This window comes from Triplophysa rosa, linkage group LG22 (genome assembly GCF_024868665.1).
Source record: "Triplophysa rosa linkage group LG22, Trosa_1v2, whole genome shotgun sequence".
In the NCBI taxonomy this organism is placed as follows: Eukaryota; Metazoa; Chordata; class Actinopteri; order Cypriniformes; family Nemacheilidae; genus Triplophysa; species Triplophysa rosa.
Window position 1 is genome coordinate 12991285 of NC_079911.1, and position 20671 is coordinate 13011955.

Below are 20671 nucleotides of genomic sequence, written 5' to 3' on the forward strand. Positions count from 1 at the left end.
CGGTTATTAAAAAATCGACTGGAGTGTTAGAAATAAAGGCCTGTAGCACTACATGAGGTCAGCCGAACTATCACTAATGCGTGATGTTAACATTTCAAACCGGAGAGAGAAAGAACAGGTTAAACGTGAACACAAAATCACTTAACCGACATATTTATATTAGATCTTCGTAAAGTAACAGTAACCTTTTAATATGTTTTGTGCTTTGTGTGAAGAGCAGACCAACATTTTAATCATCATTCACTGGAAATCTCGTTTGTTTTTCCACATGTTTAACATCTTCAGAAAACTTACAAATAAAGCATGTTCACCATTTTTTGCTGTTTTTGTACTTTTTATGATAAAACGTTTGTGTCTTTAACAAGAAAAAATAAACTCCCTCAAACAACACGAGGGTGAGTAAAATGCTAGAATTTGCTCACAAATTACCACAAAAGTTTGATTTGTTGTCTTAAATACATTTAAGTTAGCTGTAAATGGGTAGATGACAAATATAACATGCGTGTCCTATGGTGTGACAATTAATGAAAATTTAGAACTTTTAATAATATATTATTTTATGTTATGAAATGTATACTTAGGCTATAATATAAAATAGCATAATAGAGATTTATCTTATTTTTTTCCTCAATTTTGGGAGTCAGGCCATAGGACACATTTTATGTTTTATTTATCAACTACCCAAATGCATATTGGGACAAAACAATGAAATAATCCTTTCATGTGCTGTCCTCCATGTGAAGTCCTCCATTTTAATGGAAAAACACACATCACACTATAACATATTTTCCTAAGGAGTTAAACAATAGAAAGAGGAACATTTCATAATTTACTGATTGATAAGATCATGTCATCGTTTTGGGAGTCATTAAAGACCTGATAAAGGGCAATAAGACATACATCACAGAAGCTTATAACAGAAAAGTAAAACACCCGGAAAAACAATAATTTCTCTCAGAAAAGATTAAAACATCTGACTGCTTAATTTTATACTGTATTATTACACGGCACGTTGAAATGGTTGATTCTGATTGGCCAGTCGCGACATTTTCAGGTTCGTTATTCCCAGATAACAACCGCTCAAAACTAATAACACACGGTAACCAAGATGCAGCAAATAATTTTTATTATTGTATCGTTTTTTTTTTACAATTTAAATATAAATTTGTCTTTTAATAACATATATGACATTATATTTACAAACAATTAAACCAAATTGTCTGTTCGTCATATTTGAACGTCGTTTCTTAAAATCGAAAGTAAACTGCTTTTCCTCACGGAAGGTCTGCATTCGGTTAAAATGAGCTATTAAAATATTTCAAATTCACATTTCATGTCCAGTTTTTTTCTCATGTGATAATGATAATGTACAAGCAGCGAGTAATAACAACCTGCTGCCTTACAAAACACCTAGTAGGATTTACCTAATGTTTTTGTATTCATTTGCTCAAGTTGCACATAGTTTTTTTAAAAGGATCCCTGGGTATAGAGTGATGTATGGCTTACTATATGAACAATGGCATTGACTTTATATTGTGAAATAAAAAACAGTGTAACTGTCACAGTATTCATAAACTTTGAAAAAATATTTTTACTTGGAGGCCGCCATTTTTTTGCGTCAGAATCCGTGATGTCAAATGGTTGCGATCTAAACCTGTTCTCTTTTGCGACAGCAAAGCACACACGTTTTCCATATCTAACAGTAAAATATGACACGTAAAACATAAGATCAGATATACAAACACACAGGGACAGTAGGTGGCGGTAGGTCCTCTTGACACAAGCCAGCTTGCCAGCCATAAAAGAAGAACGAGTTCAGTATTAGACATCTGTTCAAGGTGAGCGTGCATTAAATCATAGCTTTAAACTATCGCCTTTGAGACATTTAGGACTATTTAAGACATCAGCATCCACCATAATCGTATACTTTATACATTATGAGAATATACTGATAAACACAATAATAATGCTTGCGGTTTGGTTATTTATTCTGTATTAGAGCACACGTGAATATTAGCCCCCATCAGCTAATGACCGAGGGAGAGAAGACAATAACGTTAGGCTGATAAATCAACATCAAAAAGTCAAAATCTGGATAAAATGCATTGTATAATGGCTAAAACATCGTGTATATGATAAATTCGAAATGATTTTTGTTATTAATATGCATGTTTGTGTTGTTTTTGACAAACAATATTAAAATGTAGGAAAATACACCAAATAGCGTCTTTATTTTCTTTCTTTCTTCTTTTAGCATTATATAAAAGAAGGAGCGACAACAGTAAAGGACGAGAGAGAACCAGGCCTGGACTTTACGTTATGTTTTATTATGTGTGACCGGCAGTCGACCGTGAGGGAGCTGCCGGCATTTTACATTCGTTTTGTTGTTTGTTTATTTTATTAAAGTTTTGTTGTTCAACGTTCAGCGGTTCCCTCTTCCTTCTTCCTTGCTGTGAATATTGTTACACACATTATATATATATATATATATATATGTATATTATCCTACAGAACCTTATATTTACTGAAGAACTGATTAGTGTGTCGGTGTTTAGTTTGGCTGCCTAGCTGTGCGTGCAACCAGTTTACGTCATTGAAAAAGAACATGGCGGCCTCCTTAGGTTAAAATGAGTATTACATTTAGGGTTTTTTTAAGAACTGAAAATATTTGATGTGTTTCTAACGACAAATGCTAGTAGTGTAAGGCTATTACAACGCATTAAGCCATACATCTCTCTATACACCGGGTTCCCTTTAAGTAAAAAAAGCAAATCCTACTAGTTTTTTTACAGTATGCAACGCAAGAAACAAAAAGGTGAGAACTTAAACTAAAATGACACCGAGGCTGCTCAATTTCAGGACAAAGTACCTCACACTTGCTACATCAAGACTTAACTGTAGCTTTGCAATTCAAAAGAATCAAACCGTAATACTCACAGCAACTGTCTACAAGACCCTTTTTGCACCAGCTTGCAATTGTTTGTTTATTAAATGCTGAGAGTCTCAATCAGCCACAAATTCAACAAACACATAATTAAGTAAAAAAGCTGAGCACCTCAAGAAACTGGCAGCATTAGGTCATACAGCAAACAATAATCCAGCAACAGTGTATTTTACTTATGCCGCATTGCATGCTGGGAACTTGCACACCCTGTGGTATAACATAAAGTTGGATGAAGGTTCAAACAAATTTACATTTCCTAGTATCTCTGACCCAAAGCCAAACCTCAAAAAACATTTGTCTGGTTGTCAATTACTCTCAAATGAGTCTCAACATTCAAAGGATTGTTTTGTGGTCTGGTCATTGTAATTTTTGTTAAGAGTAAACTCGCTGACTAAACTAGCAGTTTAAAGAACGTTCTGGTTTAAAAAAAACTGCATCTATGACATGCTGCCGATTACCAAAACAAAACAATTGTTTTGGTGACTGTAAAAACTAAAATTTTGTTTGTAATAAAGACTGCAACAGCAAAGCAATCGAGAGAATCTAAAGAAATGACACTTGTCATGTTCAAATAACAATAAATAAAAATGTAATTATGGACAAAGTTGCAATAGTGAGAACTAGCGCACAGTGGGCTTCATTCATGAAACATTCGTAAATATTAGGGCTGTGCAAAAATATAGTGATACCATATACATACGGCTAGGGCTGCACGATTATGACAAAAATCATAATTGTCAATTATACCCTTGTAATTGTAATTGCGATTATTTATTTCGATTATTAGCCCTTAACATTTTAATTGTATTTTTTTGTTTTATTATTGCTTTTTATTTAACAACCGCATACCATACTCTTTCAATAAACATCCAAAAACAAAGCTGTGTTCCTGAAATACTTTATTTCTGATACAGTATAGGCTCAAATATGGTTCCATGGTTCTACTCGACCATAAATCAGTAGTTGTCGAGTAATTCGCCACTTTTTTCAGATCTATTTCAACGTCTTCCCGACATTTCGAATAAAGTGCAGGTAATGCAACTTGAGAGAAGTGGTTGCGGGAGGGAATGACATATGTCTTATCCAATGTGTTTGTTTGCAGTGCAGGGTTTAAAAAGCTAATAGTGTTAATTGGGGTCATGTCTTTGGCTATGAAATAAGCAATCGCGTCTGTTATCTCAGTTTGCCGTCAAGAGCCGGCTGGAAACGGAGAAACGCTAAGCAATGATTCGGTAAAGTAATTCGGCAATCGCATCTGTTATCTCAGTTTGCCGTCAAGAGCCGGCTGGAAACGGAGAAACGCTAAGCAATGATTCGGTCTGTGTCGACGGTCGCGATCGACTCGAACTTGCTTGCTCTTTCGCTTTAATGCACTCTTCATATTGCACTCTGTGATTGAACTTCATGTGATTGTACACGTTTGTTAAGACAGTGGTGCAGCAACAGTTTATCGACATAACGTTAGCTTGCACAATATTACTTTCTGTTCAACATCATTGCTAGTAAATCCAAAATAATTCCATACTACAGATGATGCTTTTTGTTTTGGTACTAATTCTTGCATCTGCCCAGTACTTTACAAGTCATGCGATGTTCTTTTATCAGCACACATGTTTAGTGTGAAGTAACCAGTGTTGGGTAAGTTACTCTCAAAAAGTAATTAATTACTAGTTACTAATTACATATTCAATAGTGTAATTAGATTACTGTACAAATTACTCTCTCCAAAAAGTATTTAGTTACTTATTACTAATTACTTTCTATATCCTACATCAACCTTGATAAGTTAAGTGATTCAAGGATAGACATGAAACGGCTCTTTTAATTCATTTAAATAAATAATATTAAACTACATAAAGTAGTATTATTAACTGACCAAAGTATTACAAATGTGAGAAAGATACATTAAAGCACGGATTTTAAAGTTAGACTTTGAATTTTGATGTCAATTCCACTATTGCACACACATACAGTATATTACACAAAGTATTTAGTTTAATTACATCAAAAGTAACTAATTAAATTACAGAAAAATAAGAGTAATCCCTTACTTTACTTTTCCAAGGGAAAAGTAATTAAATTACAGTAACTAATTACTTAGTAACTAGTTACACCCAACACTGGAACTAACATCCTTCAACAGGCATTTAGAGAATCCGCTCACAACCGCATAGAAAATAAACTGTCTGGTTGTTGTTAAGGCTGCGCCTACATATTCATGATAGGCTGCTGATTTGCCACTGCTTCTAACGCGCAACAAACCTGCAGACATGCACAGAAAATAAGCATAAATGGACAGTTGTAATCGCGGCTTTTAACGATTACATAATCGTTGGACCTGTAATCGTAATCTCAATTAGTTTTTCGATTAATTGTGCAGCCCTACATAAGGCCAAAAGTAAGTGGAAGCGAGCGTGGCGAAAAATATAAGAATGCTTCGAGCTCTCAGAGCTGATGTGTGGGTGTGCTTTAATTTTAAAAAATAAGTCATGGAGTGATGAGTTATATAAATTAAATGCTGTTTGTAAGCTTCGCAAGTCATGACCCACTAAGTCACTTGGCTACTGCAGTGCATTAGACAAAAAGTTTATTCCAAAAAGTAACAATGACATTTATTGTGCTTTCACGGATGTGACACCAGCGCATTTACAGCACGGATGAACCAGAGGTTTAAACTGCCCATGTTCATTGTTTTAACTGTAATGCACCACAACAGCCAAGTGACTTGTGTGAGCCACCTTATTCCCCTGTGCTACCCACTTGAGAGGCGCAATCCACAGTTTGAGAACCCAAACCTCTGATCTAAAGGTCCATGCATCCCACATCATGGCCACTCCGCAGAGGTAAGGGATGTTTTTACACTTATCCTTACAGAAAACCCCCGGTGGTGCACAGCATGTTGTATTTCTAGCTCTACTTTTTACATTTTCTATTTAAAGTATTGCGACATATCGCAAATGTGTATCGTATCGAAAACATAACAATATATTGTATCGTGACCCATCTACCGTGATATGTATCGTATCGGGAAGCACTTGCCAATACACAGCCCTAGTAAATATACGAGTAAATTCTGAATAATTTGCGCATAAAACAGTCCTACCCGAAAACCTTCCTCCGGATTCAGAAATAATTCGTAAACGTCAGATTTCGTAGTAAAATGTGTGTATATTAATGAATTCCAATCACTCGTAAACAGGGCGCGCATGTACGATCATTCACAATTAGCATAATCCCCGCCTATGAATTCCAGCTACGCAAATTACGTATCTCGGAATGCTGGAATCCTCTGGACTTCATTCTCTGGTTTGGCTACATTATATTGCATAAATGCATAAGAGACTATGCTATGTTCTTGCCAATAAATTAATCAATTAAACTGTGTCCACCAAAGCATTTTTAGCCAGCTGAAATAATACCTGGTGCTCTTCTGAAAATGACCAGCTGGTAGCGCTTGAGAACGCTTTGGAGGCACTGCGCGTTATTCCGGAGATGCGTTGGTTGAAATATCCGCAACAATTATCCTACTTGTTACTAGTATCTTATTTTGAAGAATGTAACTGAATATGAAAATGCAGTAATAATATTAAAGTCCCCATGAACCGGCGGTTGCGATCGTTTTTACTTCCGTATTCTGACACATTTCCGAGGAAAAAAAGGAAAGCAATTTCAAAGGAGAAAATGAGTGGGCGTGGCTTGCGTTTTTGGGCCAGTCTGTAATCATTCTTCATGGAAAAAGTTGAGTCATTAGACACAAGGAATGTTGATAGTAAGTCACACTTGTGACAATACTCATAAACAGCATGTGTGTTTATTACAACGCCTTGCCCTGTTTACTTCCATGGTAAGTGCATTACTGTAAACATGTTTGTTTTCACCAGCTACACAAACCTAAATTATTTTCTTAAATTTAAGCTCACGTTTTCTTACACATGTAACATTCCTTTAACAGTTTACATCGATGAATCAACTCATTAGAAAATGAGACTGTATCTGCTAATTAAACAATGAGACAGTAGTTGAGACAGTAGTTAGATGATCAAGTATTACTTGATTTGAGTCAACAATTCCAGTTAGCGGTTTTCATCTCTCAGGTCCAAATACCAAAATCATTACTGTCAAAAAAAGTCATCAACAAAAAAACGATTTGATTTTATGATGAAATTATCTTACAATATAACTTTTCACAATTCTCTAAAATAGATTTGAGACACTGCTAAAGTTTTTGTTACTTTTTTGCACTTGTCCTGCTAGGACAACAAAAAATAAATATAAATTTACCAAAACTGAATGAAACAAATATGTTTGAAACTTCACTGACTGGCATGACTACAACATTTGCAACAGGTTTTTTGGTTTGCTGAAAAATACTATGAAAAAAACTATGTTTTTATCTATGTCTACAGCGTATCTTATTGGTGAATGACATTAATCGGAACTCTAATATGAATTTCATCTGATTTGTGTTTAATAGCAAACTTTCAGAATTTTTTCAAAATTCAGGATATAACAGAAGTCACTGGGACCACATTAATTGTTTTTTTCTTGTGCCTGCTGCATACTAGCATGTAATAAAGTCATGAAACAACAAGAGGATAAGTTAATGATGACAGAATAAAAATTTTGCTTAAATTGACCACTACTTCACACCAAGCAGAATGTAAAAAGGTGACTATTTACCTTACAACCTAGCTGTTTTTGAAGGAAATGGAGGAAACAAAAGCATTAAGAACAATAAAACTTTTTTCACCAGCCCTGAACCAATAATGTGTGTGTATCTTTAAAAGCACATAGAGGACCAATGATGCTGATTTACATGAATCAATATTAAGAAGTGCATGTTTTACTACAGATATAATAGGACAAAATCAATTGTTAAAGCAGTTTTGGTAAATCCAAAGAAAACAAAACAGTTTGTTAATATTGTCTGAGAGAAAAGGTCAATTACAAACAACTGCAATTTTATACAGTATTTAAATAACATCAATATTGGAATCGGAGGCCTGAAACTTTCATAACTCTATTACCAGACTTACCAAAAACGTGAATACCAAAATCCAACTGCTGAATTAAACTCTACAAATGTAACGCATTATGCTTTTGATATCACATGATGATTACCAATATTATTATTGTGGCATATAGTTCAGGAAACCTTTATAAGCAGCCTAGTTGTTTGCATGATAAAACATTGAAGTATGAATATGAATTTTATCTCGGATTGAGCACAACCAAATAAGCAGGTGATTATGTACAGACATGAGCTTAAAACCCGTGATGTAATGAGTGTTTGATCAATGATGTTAAGGCATCACCTCCCGATTGTTTAAGAGATATAACGAAAAACGCATGGCATGAAGTGAAGTTGTACTTACAGAGTCACAGAATATGGAAATACGGTATTTGAAAGATGAGGATGGATCTGTCAGTCAGGCTGTATCATGCGATGAAGATGACCTACAAAGTAAAAGAAAAAACACTGTGCCCTCAGTACAGGAATACATCGTCGAAAGCAAAGCCAAATGCACCACATAACGCCGTCCCGAGTCCCATCTCGTCGTCGGTCAGCGACATTTTAACCGTGTGTTGTGGATTAGTTAGAGGTATACGTGCGCCAGCTTCGAACTGTGGTGGCACCTCGGTATTGTTGATGAAGCGTAAAGTTATGAATTCCCCGTATACATCCTGTGACATCACTCACAACATGCATTGGATTCATTAAAGCCACGCGGGCTCGTTCACGTATGTCACATTAAAGCACATCCGAGACCGTTTCGTCGACAGTATGTACAGTATTGCAGCGTTTAGTTTTCAGGTACAGCCTGAGAGCGGTGCTCTCTCTCTCTCTCTCTGCAGCCCGAGGGAACTCTAGATCACCGATTCAAGAACTCCACAAAGCACCATCTCAGTGATATTCCCCAATTATTTAGACCATCGAGCTCATTTCACACTTCGTTTGACCCCTGATCTGAACCGTCCACGGTTTTGCATCTCGGTGCAAAATGTCGATCGGGGCTCTGACAAGGCAGACACACGAAAAGAGAGTCCATCTTGCTTTGGGGAAGATGAAGTATAAATCTCACTCCTGTCAAACTCCGCCAGTGCATTTTCGGGGAGAGAATCCCCTCCACGGGCAGACGACGGCTTTCATTACTTAAACTAGGGGTTTTCGGGGAAGACTTTTCAAATGAGACGGTCTGGTGCTCGGGTTTCTCGCTGCGTTTTGTCAGATAGAATAAAAGTAGCTGGCTAGCTTGCTAGCCCCTGTGATGCGAGATTGCTCGAGCACAGATGAACGTGTCATTACCAGACCCATATGCGATAATCGCACGATCCCCGTTGCATACTTCGAATACGACATCTTCGCACTTTCGGAAGGCAACTTGAACCGAGACGCGTTTGGTTGTTTTGTTATATTGTAACCTTGCGCTGGATGAGGGAAGTGCCTATTTTGTTCCTCTGATGAGAGCAAATAACTGCCCTTACCGTGTCGTACATGTTATATCTACGGTCATTTCACAGAAACGGTGAGGGCAGGTGTCAAACACACCGATCACTCAAGTTGTTTATGATCCTATCTTCAGCGGAGCGATTATGGAGCAGTCAAACACTTCGCGTCGGTGCAACAAACTGGCACGAATCTCGCACTGTCTGCGCGAGAGCTCCCGATCAATCGACACTCGGGTCTTTTTCTGTCACAAAATATGGCAAAGTTTTCAGTCATCGCGCCGTTCGCGGATGCAAACTTACCTCTGAAATCCAATCGAAACGCCAGGGCCTTCTCATTCCAGCATCCCGTCCACCTCAAACTTATTGACACATCAGAACAGTTCTGCACTGGCCGTCCGTACAGTAGCCCTACAGACAGACTCCCCAGCACTTATATTGTTTTTACCGGATGGACGCCGCCGTGCGCAACACCGCAACGTGAAGTCGACAAAACTACATCGGAGTCGCGATGATCGCTCTTAAAGCGAGTAACGGTGGGGTCGAATGCACTTGGTATTAGTACTTTCGTTTCAGTCGAACAATTTTCTCGGCTTGTTTTTTCTCGCAGCCCTCCTCCCCCTCCGTGCGTTCAAGTGTTCCCACTGACTGCTCTGTTATGAAGCCCTTGCGCACAGTGTGTGGATGTTCATAGCGCTGGACTGACTGGCCTACCCTTGTCACATCATCATCATCATCATCACCACCATCATCATCATTCACAGTCAATTCATTCTGTCTAAACTTTTCTGCTGCCTTTCAGCTGCACCCACTTCCACAGGACGACGCCACACGACGTATTGCTTTTTGATTACAGATCCACTATTTCTCTTCTCGCCGTGTAACACTTTAATAGAGCTTCCTGGGTGTTGTTGCATATTAGTGTCACATCGGTGTCGTGCTTGTAAAATAAAGTCTTAACAGTGCATGCCCGCCCGCCCGCACTTACCCGCAACAGGCCACCAAAGTGACTTAACAGGTCTGATGTCGGCTACGCCGTTGTCCACCTCTCTCACCCCTTTCGATAGTGTCTTTCTCCGTTCACTTTTTTGCAACATACACTCTACTGTACATGCAGTGAGAGAAAATATAGTTTTCATGTAAGGCTAGTTACGATTGGCCGCACGCTTGAGTGACAGCCCGGGACGGCCACTCAGAGCGCGCGAAACATTTCAGCACGGTTCCGAGATCGACAGATTAAAACCACATCTTCATAATGTCCTGGACGTTTACACGACACGCACAACACACAATACTTACAGAAGAAGTATAGACTGTCATTCATTAGATGACAGGCAAGTGTACATTTAACGATAAAGACACGCCATCGAGCAGATACCTCGTACACAGTGTTTTAGAACAATCCCCAACCCACACCAACGGTCGAGTGCAAACACACACCAGTGAACAACATTGATGATTTCGCCCTTCATTCACTCGTTGCATACGAATGTTGAAGGCTCGTCGTGTCTTGAACACGATAGAAAGCCGTGTGTGTGGTGATTTGTGTCACAGCTCGCGGTGTCTGTCATTGCTGCACCGTTTCCCTGTGTCGTTGCCCTCTTTATCAAGAGTTTTCCTCGAAGGCTCCGCGTGCTAACGTGAGAGTGGACGTTGCATTATCAGCCCCGCGTATCAGTTTTGGTAGCACGTGGGCTTTAATAAAACAATCTATGTACGTACATGATTATGATGTTGACATTGGTGATCGATGATATTGTATGACGAGGAAGAGGAGGGTCAACAGAAGTGCAATATCGTACCCAAGCGATGGATTGTACTATAAGTTCATACTTTTGCGATATCTGTCATTCTTTTGTGTAATAGAGAACCCTATATATTTTATTAAACCCTATACACGCGGTGCTGCGACGATCAGGACAGTCGTGTCAGCATATGTGAGCTCTTGCATAATACAGTACGTTTACAGTATGCATTGGCGAAAATACACTACAGAAAAAGAAACCGTTTTAGTTGCTAAACTTCACACAGAACGTATCTAAGAAAGCGCTCATTTGATTATTTTTTAGGATTTATTATGATCATGTTTTGTTATATTTTCACAATTATAGTTGTTTACCTTATTGATTATCATTACACTGTATGTGAACAATGAATCTGATGTCAATATGTTATAAATGAGCTTGAATCGCTTCTAATATGTTTTTCAGAGTTGTGCAACATTGTACCTTTCTTTAAAGTATTTTGTGTTTGTTTTTAATAAACAACACAAAGTTACACTGTAAAAGGTTACCTGTTACCTGTTCAGGCCCTTATAAAGCAATTTGTTGGTATAACCTAATGTAGTTAGGTTGATTCAGTCATAGTAACTTAATAATAAAACAAATTCATTTCTATAAGACACATTTTTGGTTTCCTGATAAAACTCACACAACAAAGATATCAAATTCCTCTTCAGTGTATCCCATCAGTCTTGATGGCTGAGCCTATAATGGGCCAATCATTAACCTCCTGGTCAAATAAGTTTGATGACACACTCTGTTCCCACAAAAGTGAAATCAGTTTTTGGATGTTTCATCTTAAGTGAACAAACGTAGGCTAAGTGTTGATAAGGTCATTTGCACCCATAAAAGTAAGCCGTTGAGAGAGTGAAGTAAAAGTACTGACTGATCAGATCATTACTTTGAAAAGACCCAAATCAAGATATTTGTTTTGATGGACTTTATTTACCCTTTAAACTGCATTGAACAGAAAAGTGAAAGAAATTGTGGGTCCTCTTCCCCTGAATTTGTACTGAATTTGTGTATTCATTATTGTCCTATACTCTTACAAAAAGGAGTTTATTCTTGTGTTCTTAAGACTTAGTACCAAGTAGTAGAAAAAGGTTAACTTACAAATGTAGTACAACTACTTACGTGTACTTAAAAATATGTGCATAAAGGTCCATTGTATTAAATTTAGCGGCATCTAGCGGTGAGGTCATAAATTGCAACCAATGGCTCAGTCCACTCCTCCCTTTCGAAGCACTACAGTGGCTGACACAGGACTATAAATGTCGTCACGTTTCCGCTTCTTTGACGAAGCAGAGAATGAATTTACGAAACGCACTGTGGAGCAGTTTTTCTGTTTAGGGATACTGAAACAACTTCGTGGATTCCATGCAAGGGGACCCACGGTGAAATAGCTCATTCTACGGTAATAAAAACACACACCTGAAGACATAGTTATTATGTATATTAGATTGCACTTCTGTCAATAGATCCTTCAAAAAATGACACACAGCACCTTTAGGTATACCTATTATGTATACATATTATAATATAATAGAATTTTAAGTATAATGTTACTCTGGTTCAATGGGTAAAGCATCATGGGTTCGTTTCCCAAAAATACACATAAAAAACATTTGTAGTGTAAACGCACACGTCTTTATGAACTTTAGATTAAAGCCAATGTGTAGACAAACTCAAAAGACAAACTCAAGGCACCGGCTTTCAATGAAAAATTATAAATATACAGTAACATTTACCTTGTCTTTAACTGTATATTTTAATTAAAACAGATAGCAGTTATTATAATCTATTAAACAAGTCCCCCTAGAAAACTAAAATGCATAACCCACAGAAAAAGGTTAAATCACAACAGCTGGTGGTTTCGCAAAAAAATATGATTGAAGTTCATGACAGTTCCACACAATCTGTCTCAAACAGCAATTACATGCAGGGATACATTTGATAGCACAACAATTCAGTTGCTTTGTTAGTACTCATGAGGCCATGCTGTAATTGTATGTAAACCATCATAAAACGCCTGTTGCAATGGACGTTTAGTTTCTTAGACTTCAATTTTTGCTGTTCATTTAGTCACACTTTATACACTATTGATACTGTAATGTTATATTGTTTAGGCTGGACATTTTCTACACATGAGTTGGATGGAAAGATATCAGAGATGTGCTATCTAAAAAGTTTAAATGTGATTGGCTCTTTTTTTGGTGAAACAATTTACACTGAAATATTGAGTCAATTTTAAAGCTGTGAAATCAATAAAAAGTACATTCAAGTGAAAAATAAGCAAATTTGATTAACTCAAATATTACTATTAGAATTCAACAAAAACAACAACAACAACATTTTTTTTCATTAAATAAACTTAAATTATAAATGTACATTTTAGAGAAATAAACTGTTGGACTGAAAAATAATGTAAATACTTTATTATGTTAATATATTTTTGTGATATTTACGAAGCCACTGAATTATTTTTTTAGAGTGCCTGTGATGGACCAATTTTGTTGAATAGAATTCCTTGCGTGATATGCGCTTTCTTTCCTGAAACCAGTGGAGTGTGCTGTAGCAATAATGTGTGTGTCACTGGCCACTTTTCTACTGTTTCAAATTTTTGATGTATACTAAGTTTGCTTAGTTAAAACATCTCAGGCCGAAATACAACAGTACACGGGCACATACATTTACTGTCATGATCTATTGATTGTCTGAGCTGAAAAAAAGAAAATACAACACTGAGAAAAACTACACCACTGAGAATAAACAAACAAAAGGAAATACAACACAGAGTGTAATCACTTGTTAATTTAAAAAAATAAAGTGAGTTATCAAACTATTAAACAGATTCATGAGATGGCTTCATGTTTACAGACACAATATTAAGAAGTATTGGAATACTGCCTAATATGTGTAAATTCAGATATTATTTTGTTATTATTTTTAGTAAACATCAGTAAAACAGCTTTATTCAAACATATAGTGCACAACCTTAAATGATTTTATTTACAAACAAAATATATATAAAATGTACATTTTAGTCACTATTACAGGTGGTGAATAGCTTGTACTTGAATGGTTGTATGTTCCAATGATACAATGAGGTAACTATGCTACTTATTTTTTGTTTTAGTTTATTTCTCATGTCGTTTCAAACCTGTGAACTTGTTTCTTCAACAGAACACAAAAGAAGATATTTTGAAGAATGTTGTTAACCGAACAGTGACGGCACCCATTCACTTGCTTTGGTTTGTGTCCATACAATATAAGTGAATGAGTGCCGCCACTGTTTGGTTACGTAAGAAAGAAAGTCATACAGGTTTGAAACGACATAAGAGTGAATAAATAGTGACAGGATTTTCATTTTTGGGTGATCTATCACCTTAAAGCAACACTATAGAACTTTTGCTCACGGTTCCCCCATGCGGTTGATAAACGCAGTTGTTTGTTCCCAGTGGTGTATTGTCGCTGGACCAACTCTATGTTGGTCGAGATTGTTTTTCATAAAAGCATCAGGATCAGGTAATTTCATCAATTCACACTTTCAAGACACAACGCGCTTCTAGCCACTGCACCACAGCTACAATGTAGACCCTGGTTTAAGAAACAAATTGTAGTACAAACTGGGTCATTATGGCCTTTATTCTTTGACAAGCTTTTCAAGCCCAGCCTACAATACGCCCTTTTCACAATGACGTCACTTAACTCCCGCCTTTTTGCAAAGCAGTGTATCATAGCATCCATCTTGCAACAAACAAGAAGAAGAAGAAGAAGAACTTCCGTTTTGCCGTCGCGCTGGAATTTAACAACAGTGAGAAAAAAAACTGACAGAACACGTATTCAACTACTTATCCTAGCACCTTCGCTAACACAAAAAGAAAACAAAACACTTACCTTCATAATCAAACAGGTACTGTTCAGCGAAGAATTTCTATCCTTTCTCTAGCTTTGATCTTGTCGTTAGCGAAAAATTGTCTGCAAGACGTTGTACATCATCTAGCCGTATTTGTGGCAGATGTGCAAGCCACTTGGTAAACTCCATTCTGAGGCGCTAGCGGAAGTAACTTCTTCTTCTTGAGTTGTACTGGCGGTTGGCAAATCAGCTTATATGTGCATTACCGCCACCTTATGAACTGGAGTGCTAGCGGAAGTAATGATACACTGCTTCGCGGCAGAACGGAAGATGCGTGACGTCATGTGAAAAGGGCCTAATAGGACTGGAGGTTATAATGACATTTTGTTTTATTTGTGTCATTTTTTACTTTTCTTCGACAGCCTGCATTATCCTTCATGTCTATTGCTATAATAATATAGACAGTAATGAATATAATAAGTGCAATACTACTGTTCTCCTGAAAGATTTAGATTCCTTTTTTCTCTGTAATCTTGACCCAGGTAGAAAAACTGAGACAATCTGTTGAATGCTGTAGCCGTTCTTGATCAATGTCAGAAAGGTATAGGAGTGTGCCCTTTGGCCTCTTTAGAAACAGAACAGAATCGATGCTCCTCCCACAGTTAAACATGCCTGACCGCTTCTGTAGCCATATTCGCTTGTTGATGTCTGAACTCATTAATAAGTCTGATGTATTGTGAATGTGGATATTTGCTGTAGATGTGTTTGTTTTGTGGTACATTAGCACTCTCTAGTGACGGTTAAGATGGCATATTTGTAGCGTCTGTTTCTCTATAAATGCTTCCCCCTGTTGGTCACCTGCAACATGACGAGTATGATCGCAGGCACATATGGACTTTCAGCTGTTTTAGATATAGATTTATTCTGAAAAAATAAACATACAGTGCCAGAATGGCCTGAACACAGATATCGTTACAATAACGTCGATTTGATCATATTTATAAAGCCAGCAAATAATCTGTTTATGAGAAAAGCTCAGACAAGAGAATAGAAATGAAAAGAGAAGTCTAATAGTATTTGATTCATTTAATAAGCACCAGTGCTACAGGATTTGAACAGAGCTGAAGTCAGTATATGCTTGTGTGTCATTGGCTGGCCGGGGATTTCTAGGTTAGTGCTGTAGGGTAGAGCTGTTTCACTGCTGAGAGAGAGAGACAGGCAAAATATAGCCAGCATCATTTCAATATAGCTTGAGATATATGTTCTTCAACTCTATTAAAGGGACAGTTCACCCAAGAATAAGAATGTTGTCACTATTTAGCATGTCGTTCAAAACCTGACTTATTTTCTTCTGTGAAACACAAAAGAAGATATTTTAAAAAATGTCACAGTGGTTTTGTGTTCATACAATGGAAGTCAATGGGGACCCAATCTTCATTTGTGTTCTGCTGAAGTCATGCAGGTTTGGAATGACATGATATTTGTTAAATATTCATGTTTGGATGAACTATCAAACTGTTTCCAAACCATTTTGGATGAACTAAATGGTTTGGAAACAGACTCAGTGCGGTTACTTCCTGCCTCTGGTGGAAAATACCGCAGGACCACTGTACTAGGGGACCCAGAGGGGCCCTCTTGCCAGGTGGCCCCCTCATTTAAGCTAATCTTCCTGGTTGGGTCAAGCAAGCCTGCAGCGGATGGAGGAACAAACAGGGGAATGAAAGTCTTATTAGCATAAAAAGGGGGATTACATGTTAATTGTGCCTGCTGTGAAGGCCATCTCAATGAACGTTTGGGAGGGGAGATCTGGTCCTCCAGTGAGCATTTGGTTTCTTATGATGCCGTAGATCAAATTAATAACCGTGGTGGGTTTTCGGCAGATAAACACCATTGCTTACAGCAGGGGGCAGCTGGCATTTATAGCAGGCGAGAGGGGAGAGGCCAGTGGGCAGAGAGATTTGAAATGGAGATTCTGAGCGTGTGCATGTGTCTCTCTGCTCCCCTGGTGGCTGCGTTTATCTCACACTAATGAGCTTCAGAAGAACTAAAAGAGATGTGCTCTTTCTCTCTCTCGCTTTATTCTGTCTGTGTCACTCACTCACTGCGAAGCCTCATAGCGTAAAAGGAACGACAATTTCTGTTACACAGCAAACACATGATTATTTAGGGAAATGGTGCTCTACGATTAAAGGGATAGTTCACCCCAAAATGACAATTCTTTAATCATTTACTCACCCTCATGTCATTACAAACACGTATGACTTTCTTTCTTCTGCAGAACATGAAAGAAGATGTTTTGAAGAATGTTTGTATATAAACAACACTGGGCCCCATTGACAAAACTAATGAGACGTTTCTCAAAATATCTCAAGTCAACAGAAAATTTTGAGTCGGAGAGGATTGAAAGCCTTGCTGAATAAATTATTACTGAATGAGAATCCAATTAGAAAAGGACTCTGATCAGTTATTATGCTCCTGAATAATTATAATGACTGAATAAATGAATGTACAAATAAACAAATATATTGAAAAAATGAAGAAATGTTGAAATGCAACTTCATAGAACATGTTTAAAACAAGCCTTTATAGGCTTTATTTTCAATACTCTTAGTTGGTATTGTGACAATGATATATTTACACACATTCTTACTACAACGAGACATTAAAATTAATAATTAACTGTGAAGTAAGATTACTGATTTAATCAATTAAATGTTTTAGACTGCTGAATTGCATTGTAGAGGGTCATGATGCAACTACAGGGATTATGTGAGGTTGTTGTACATTTAAATTAAATAAATGTTTTATTGCCATTTTTATTGCAATTAAATTAATGTTTTTAATTCAGTTCATTGGGGTTTTAAAATCTGCTAATCTTCCTGTTGCTGTCTGACCAGAATCATTGAGGGTATTGCAGTAAGGGTTTATGACCAGCAGGTGGAGGTATATTTGATCTTTTTAAACTTTGCTTATCAAATCCAGCGATTTGAGCTGTCCATGGAGATTATATACATTAATGCACAATAAAGATGAAAAACATTTAATGGATATAAAATTACATTTTTTTATAATACCAGCTAGAATCTATGGACATTTCATATACAATTCACAAAACGCTGCGGCATAACATCAAAAGACACAGAGCAAGCACCTGTGACATTTAGATCAGAAGAACTGACACAACCAGATCTCTCTCTTTCTCTCCTATAGAGACGAATCATCTGGCAGACGCTGTGCGGCGGGGAGAGCCTCGGGCCTGATGGAAATGGAGAGATAATGTGTTTAGCATCAGCTCCCCAGCAGAGGAAGCACTGCATCAGAGCAATTTGATTAGACCTTTCCCAAACAATCTCATTGATCAGTCATTATCTTTACTTAGATTTATGTTAACCGACAGTAAGCCATTATAGCAAGGAGTCGACACAGTACGTAGAAGAGGACTCCATATCGTATCACATTTCTAATGATGAATAGTTTAAGAATAAATTAATGACACAGAGGGGATGACAACTGTGTGTCGATTAAAAGCTCATCCTGTGTTTTTAAAGGGGCCGCCATGCACACAAAGGGATCATTTGATCTTTGCTACAGTGTCTGTCAGCGTGTTATTTTTTCTTTTGCATGCACGCATTCATACATGTATCTATGGAAGCATGTTGGTAGCTATTTTCAATTTGAAATGCAATACGCAAAATGGCAATGCAGTATGTAAAATGACAATGCAATTGTGTATTTAAATATACATTTTAAATAACATATGTGCAACATTAAGTGCACAATGAAAATAAAAATTAAATTATATCAATAGGCCCTTTTCACAATGACGCCAATTAACTTCCGCCTTTTCGCAAAGCAGTGTATCATAACATGCTTCTTGCAACAAACAAGAAGAAGAAGAAGAAGAACTTCCGTTTTGCCGTCGCGCTGGAATTTAACAACAGTGAAAAAAAACTGACAGAACACGTATTCAACTACTTATCCTAGCACCTTCGCTAACACTAAAAGAAAACAAAACACTTACCTTCATAATCAAACAGGTACTGTTCAACGAAGAATTTGTATCCTTTCTCTAGCTTTGATCTTGTCTTTAGCGAAAATTTGTCTGCAAGACGTTTGTGACAAGCAGAGCGGGACGAGGGCCATGAGGGAACTGCGTGAGGCCGGTGACGCGAGTGTTAACGAGCATCAGCTTCGCGTTGCACCGATCTCGCATCTCTCTCGTCCCGCTCTGCTTGTCACAACGTTGTACATCATCTAGCCGTATTTGTGGCAGATGTACAAGGGACTTGGTAAACTCCATTCTGAGGCGCTAGCAGAAGAAACTTCTTCTTCTTGAGTTTTACTGTCGGTTGGCAAACCAGCTTATAGGTGCATTGCCGCCATCTTATGAACTGGAGTGCTAGTGGAATTAACGATACACTGCTTCGCGGCAGAACGGAAGATGCGTGATGTCATGTGAAAAGGGCGTAATACATTTGTCAGTTCCTAAACTAGTTTTAATGTGTTATTTAAATGGATATTTTTAACGCTCTTTAAGTTGCAAAATTAAAATGAAAATGCATTCCCCGGATTGATTATATATGTTTAAGATAGTCAAGCAAAACTGTAACAAAATGAAAATTCAAATGTTATTTTCCATAAATGCATTAACATTAACAGGTTGAACATTTGGGATTGCACTTTCATTTACACACAGCGCATTGGGTGTTGCAAAATTCAATGTGGACTTGAAAATGCATTTCGAGCTGGCCACGCCCCCTCCCCGGTACAGCGTCATTGTGTGAAGGCAGAGACAGCGGCCCTGTCCCAAATGGCGCACTCCGGTCTTCTGGACCTCCTCTGAGTCCACACTTGGTGACGTCAGGAAGTGCAGACCTATAGGGCACTAGGCACGAGTCCACAAGGGTACATGGGAATGTGCCATCACCCCAGCACCTTCCTTGGACACCCGGGACTTCACACTTACACCTTTTTCACACGGTTGTCAATAAACTGCCCTCCGGGGATCTGAATATCTGCTGTCTTGTGTCTGTGCTCTCTCTTACCACCCCACAAGTGGTGGAGAACGCGGGCAAGTGGTAAGAGAACACCTTCCCATCGTAGTTGACACTTGTGTACTGTGCTTCCAGGAGATACACAACCGCTCTCTCTCCCCCGAAGATGGAAGAGATCCTGCGTCGGCTCACCGAGGTGACCGTCCGCCAGCAGCAGTGCTTCGAGCAGCTGGCAGCATGACAGGAACGAGCGGAGCTCGAAATGGAACAACTCCGCGCAACTGCGCAACGAACACCACTCCCCGAACCCCGAGTCACGGCCCACCAGGTGTTGGTCAAAATGACCGAGCAGGACGACGTGGAAGCGTACCTGCATATGTTTGAGGTCATCGCAACCTGGGAAGCATGGGATCAAGAACAATGGGCTCGCGTCTTGGCGCCATACTTATCGGGGGAAGCTCAACGGGCCTATTATGGCCTTCCGGCACACCGGGCTGAAGATTATGCCCAGCTCAAGGCCTAAATCCTGGCCCGGGTGGGGTTAACTCCTGTGTGCGCGGCCCAACAGTACCACGCCTGGTCAATTGATGAACACGCCCCCACCCGGCCCCAAGTCGCCCGGCTGATGCGCCTCGTGCACCTGTGGCTG

General features: G+C 38.3%; 1 protein-coding gene across 7 annotated transcripts in view; it reads right to left on the minus strand.

Annotated features, from left to right (window-relative positions):
- LOC130545978 (HMG box transcription factor BBX) overlaps window positions 1-10507 on the minus strand; it is a 31109-nt gene extending 20602 nt beyond the window's left edge. For 3 of the 7 annotated variants that reach the window (XM_057320977.1, XM_057320982.1, XM_057320976.1), the window contains exon 1: window positions 9431-9579. In XM_057320977.1, coding sequence (XP_057176960.1) covers window positions 9431-9459 — 29 coding nt within the window. In that variant the 5' untranslated portion in view covers window positions 9460-9579. Of the gene's footprint in view, window positions 1-8319; window positions 8402-9430; window positions 9580-9694; window positions 10072-10379 lie in introns of those variants that run through there. The other 4 variants (XM_057320978.1, XM_057320979.1, XM_057320981.1 and 1 more) reach the window with 4 other exon arrangements.
- Between the last annotated feature and the right edge of the window lie 10164 nt (window positions 10508-20671).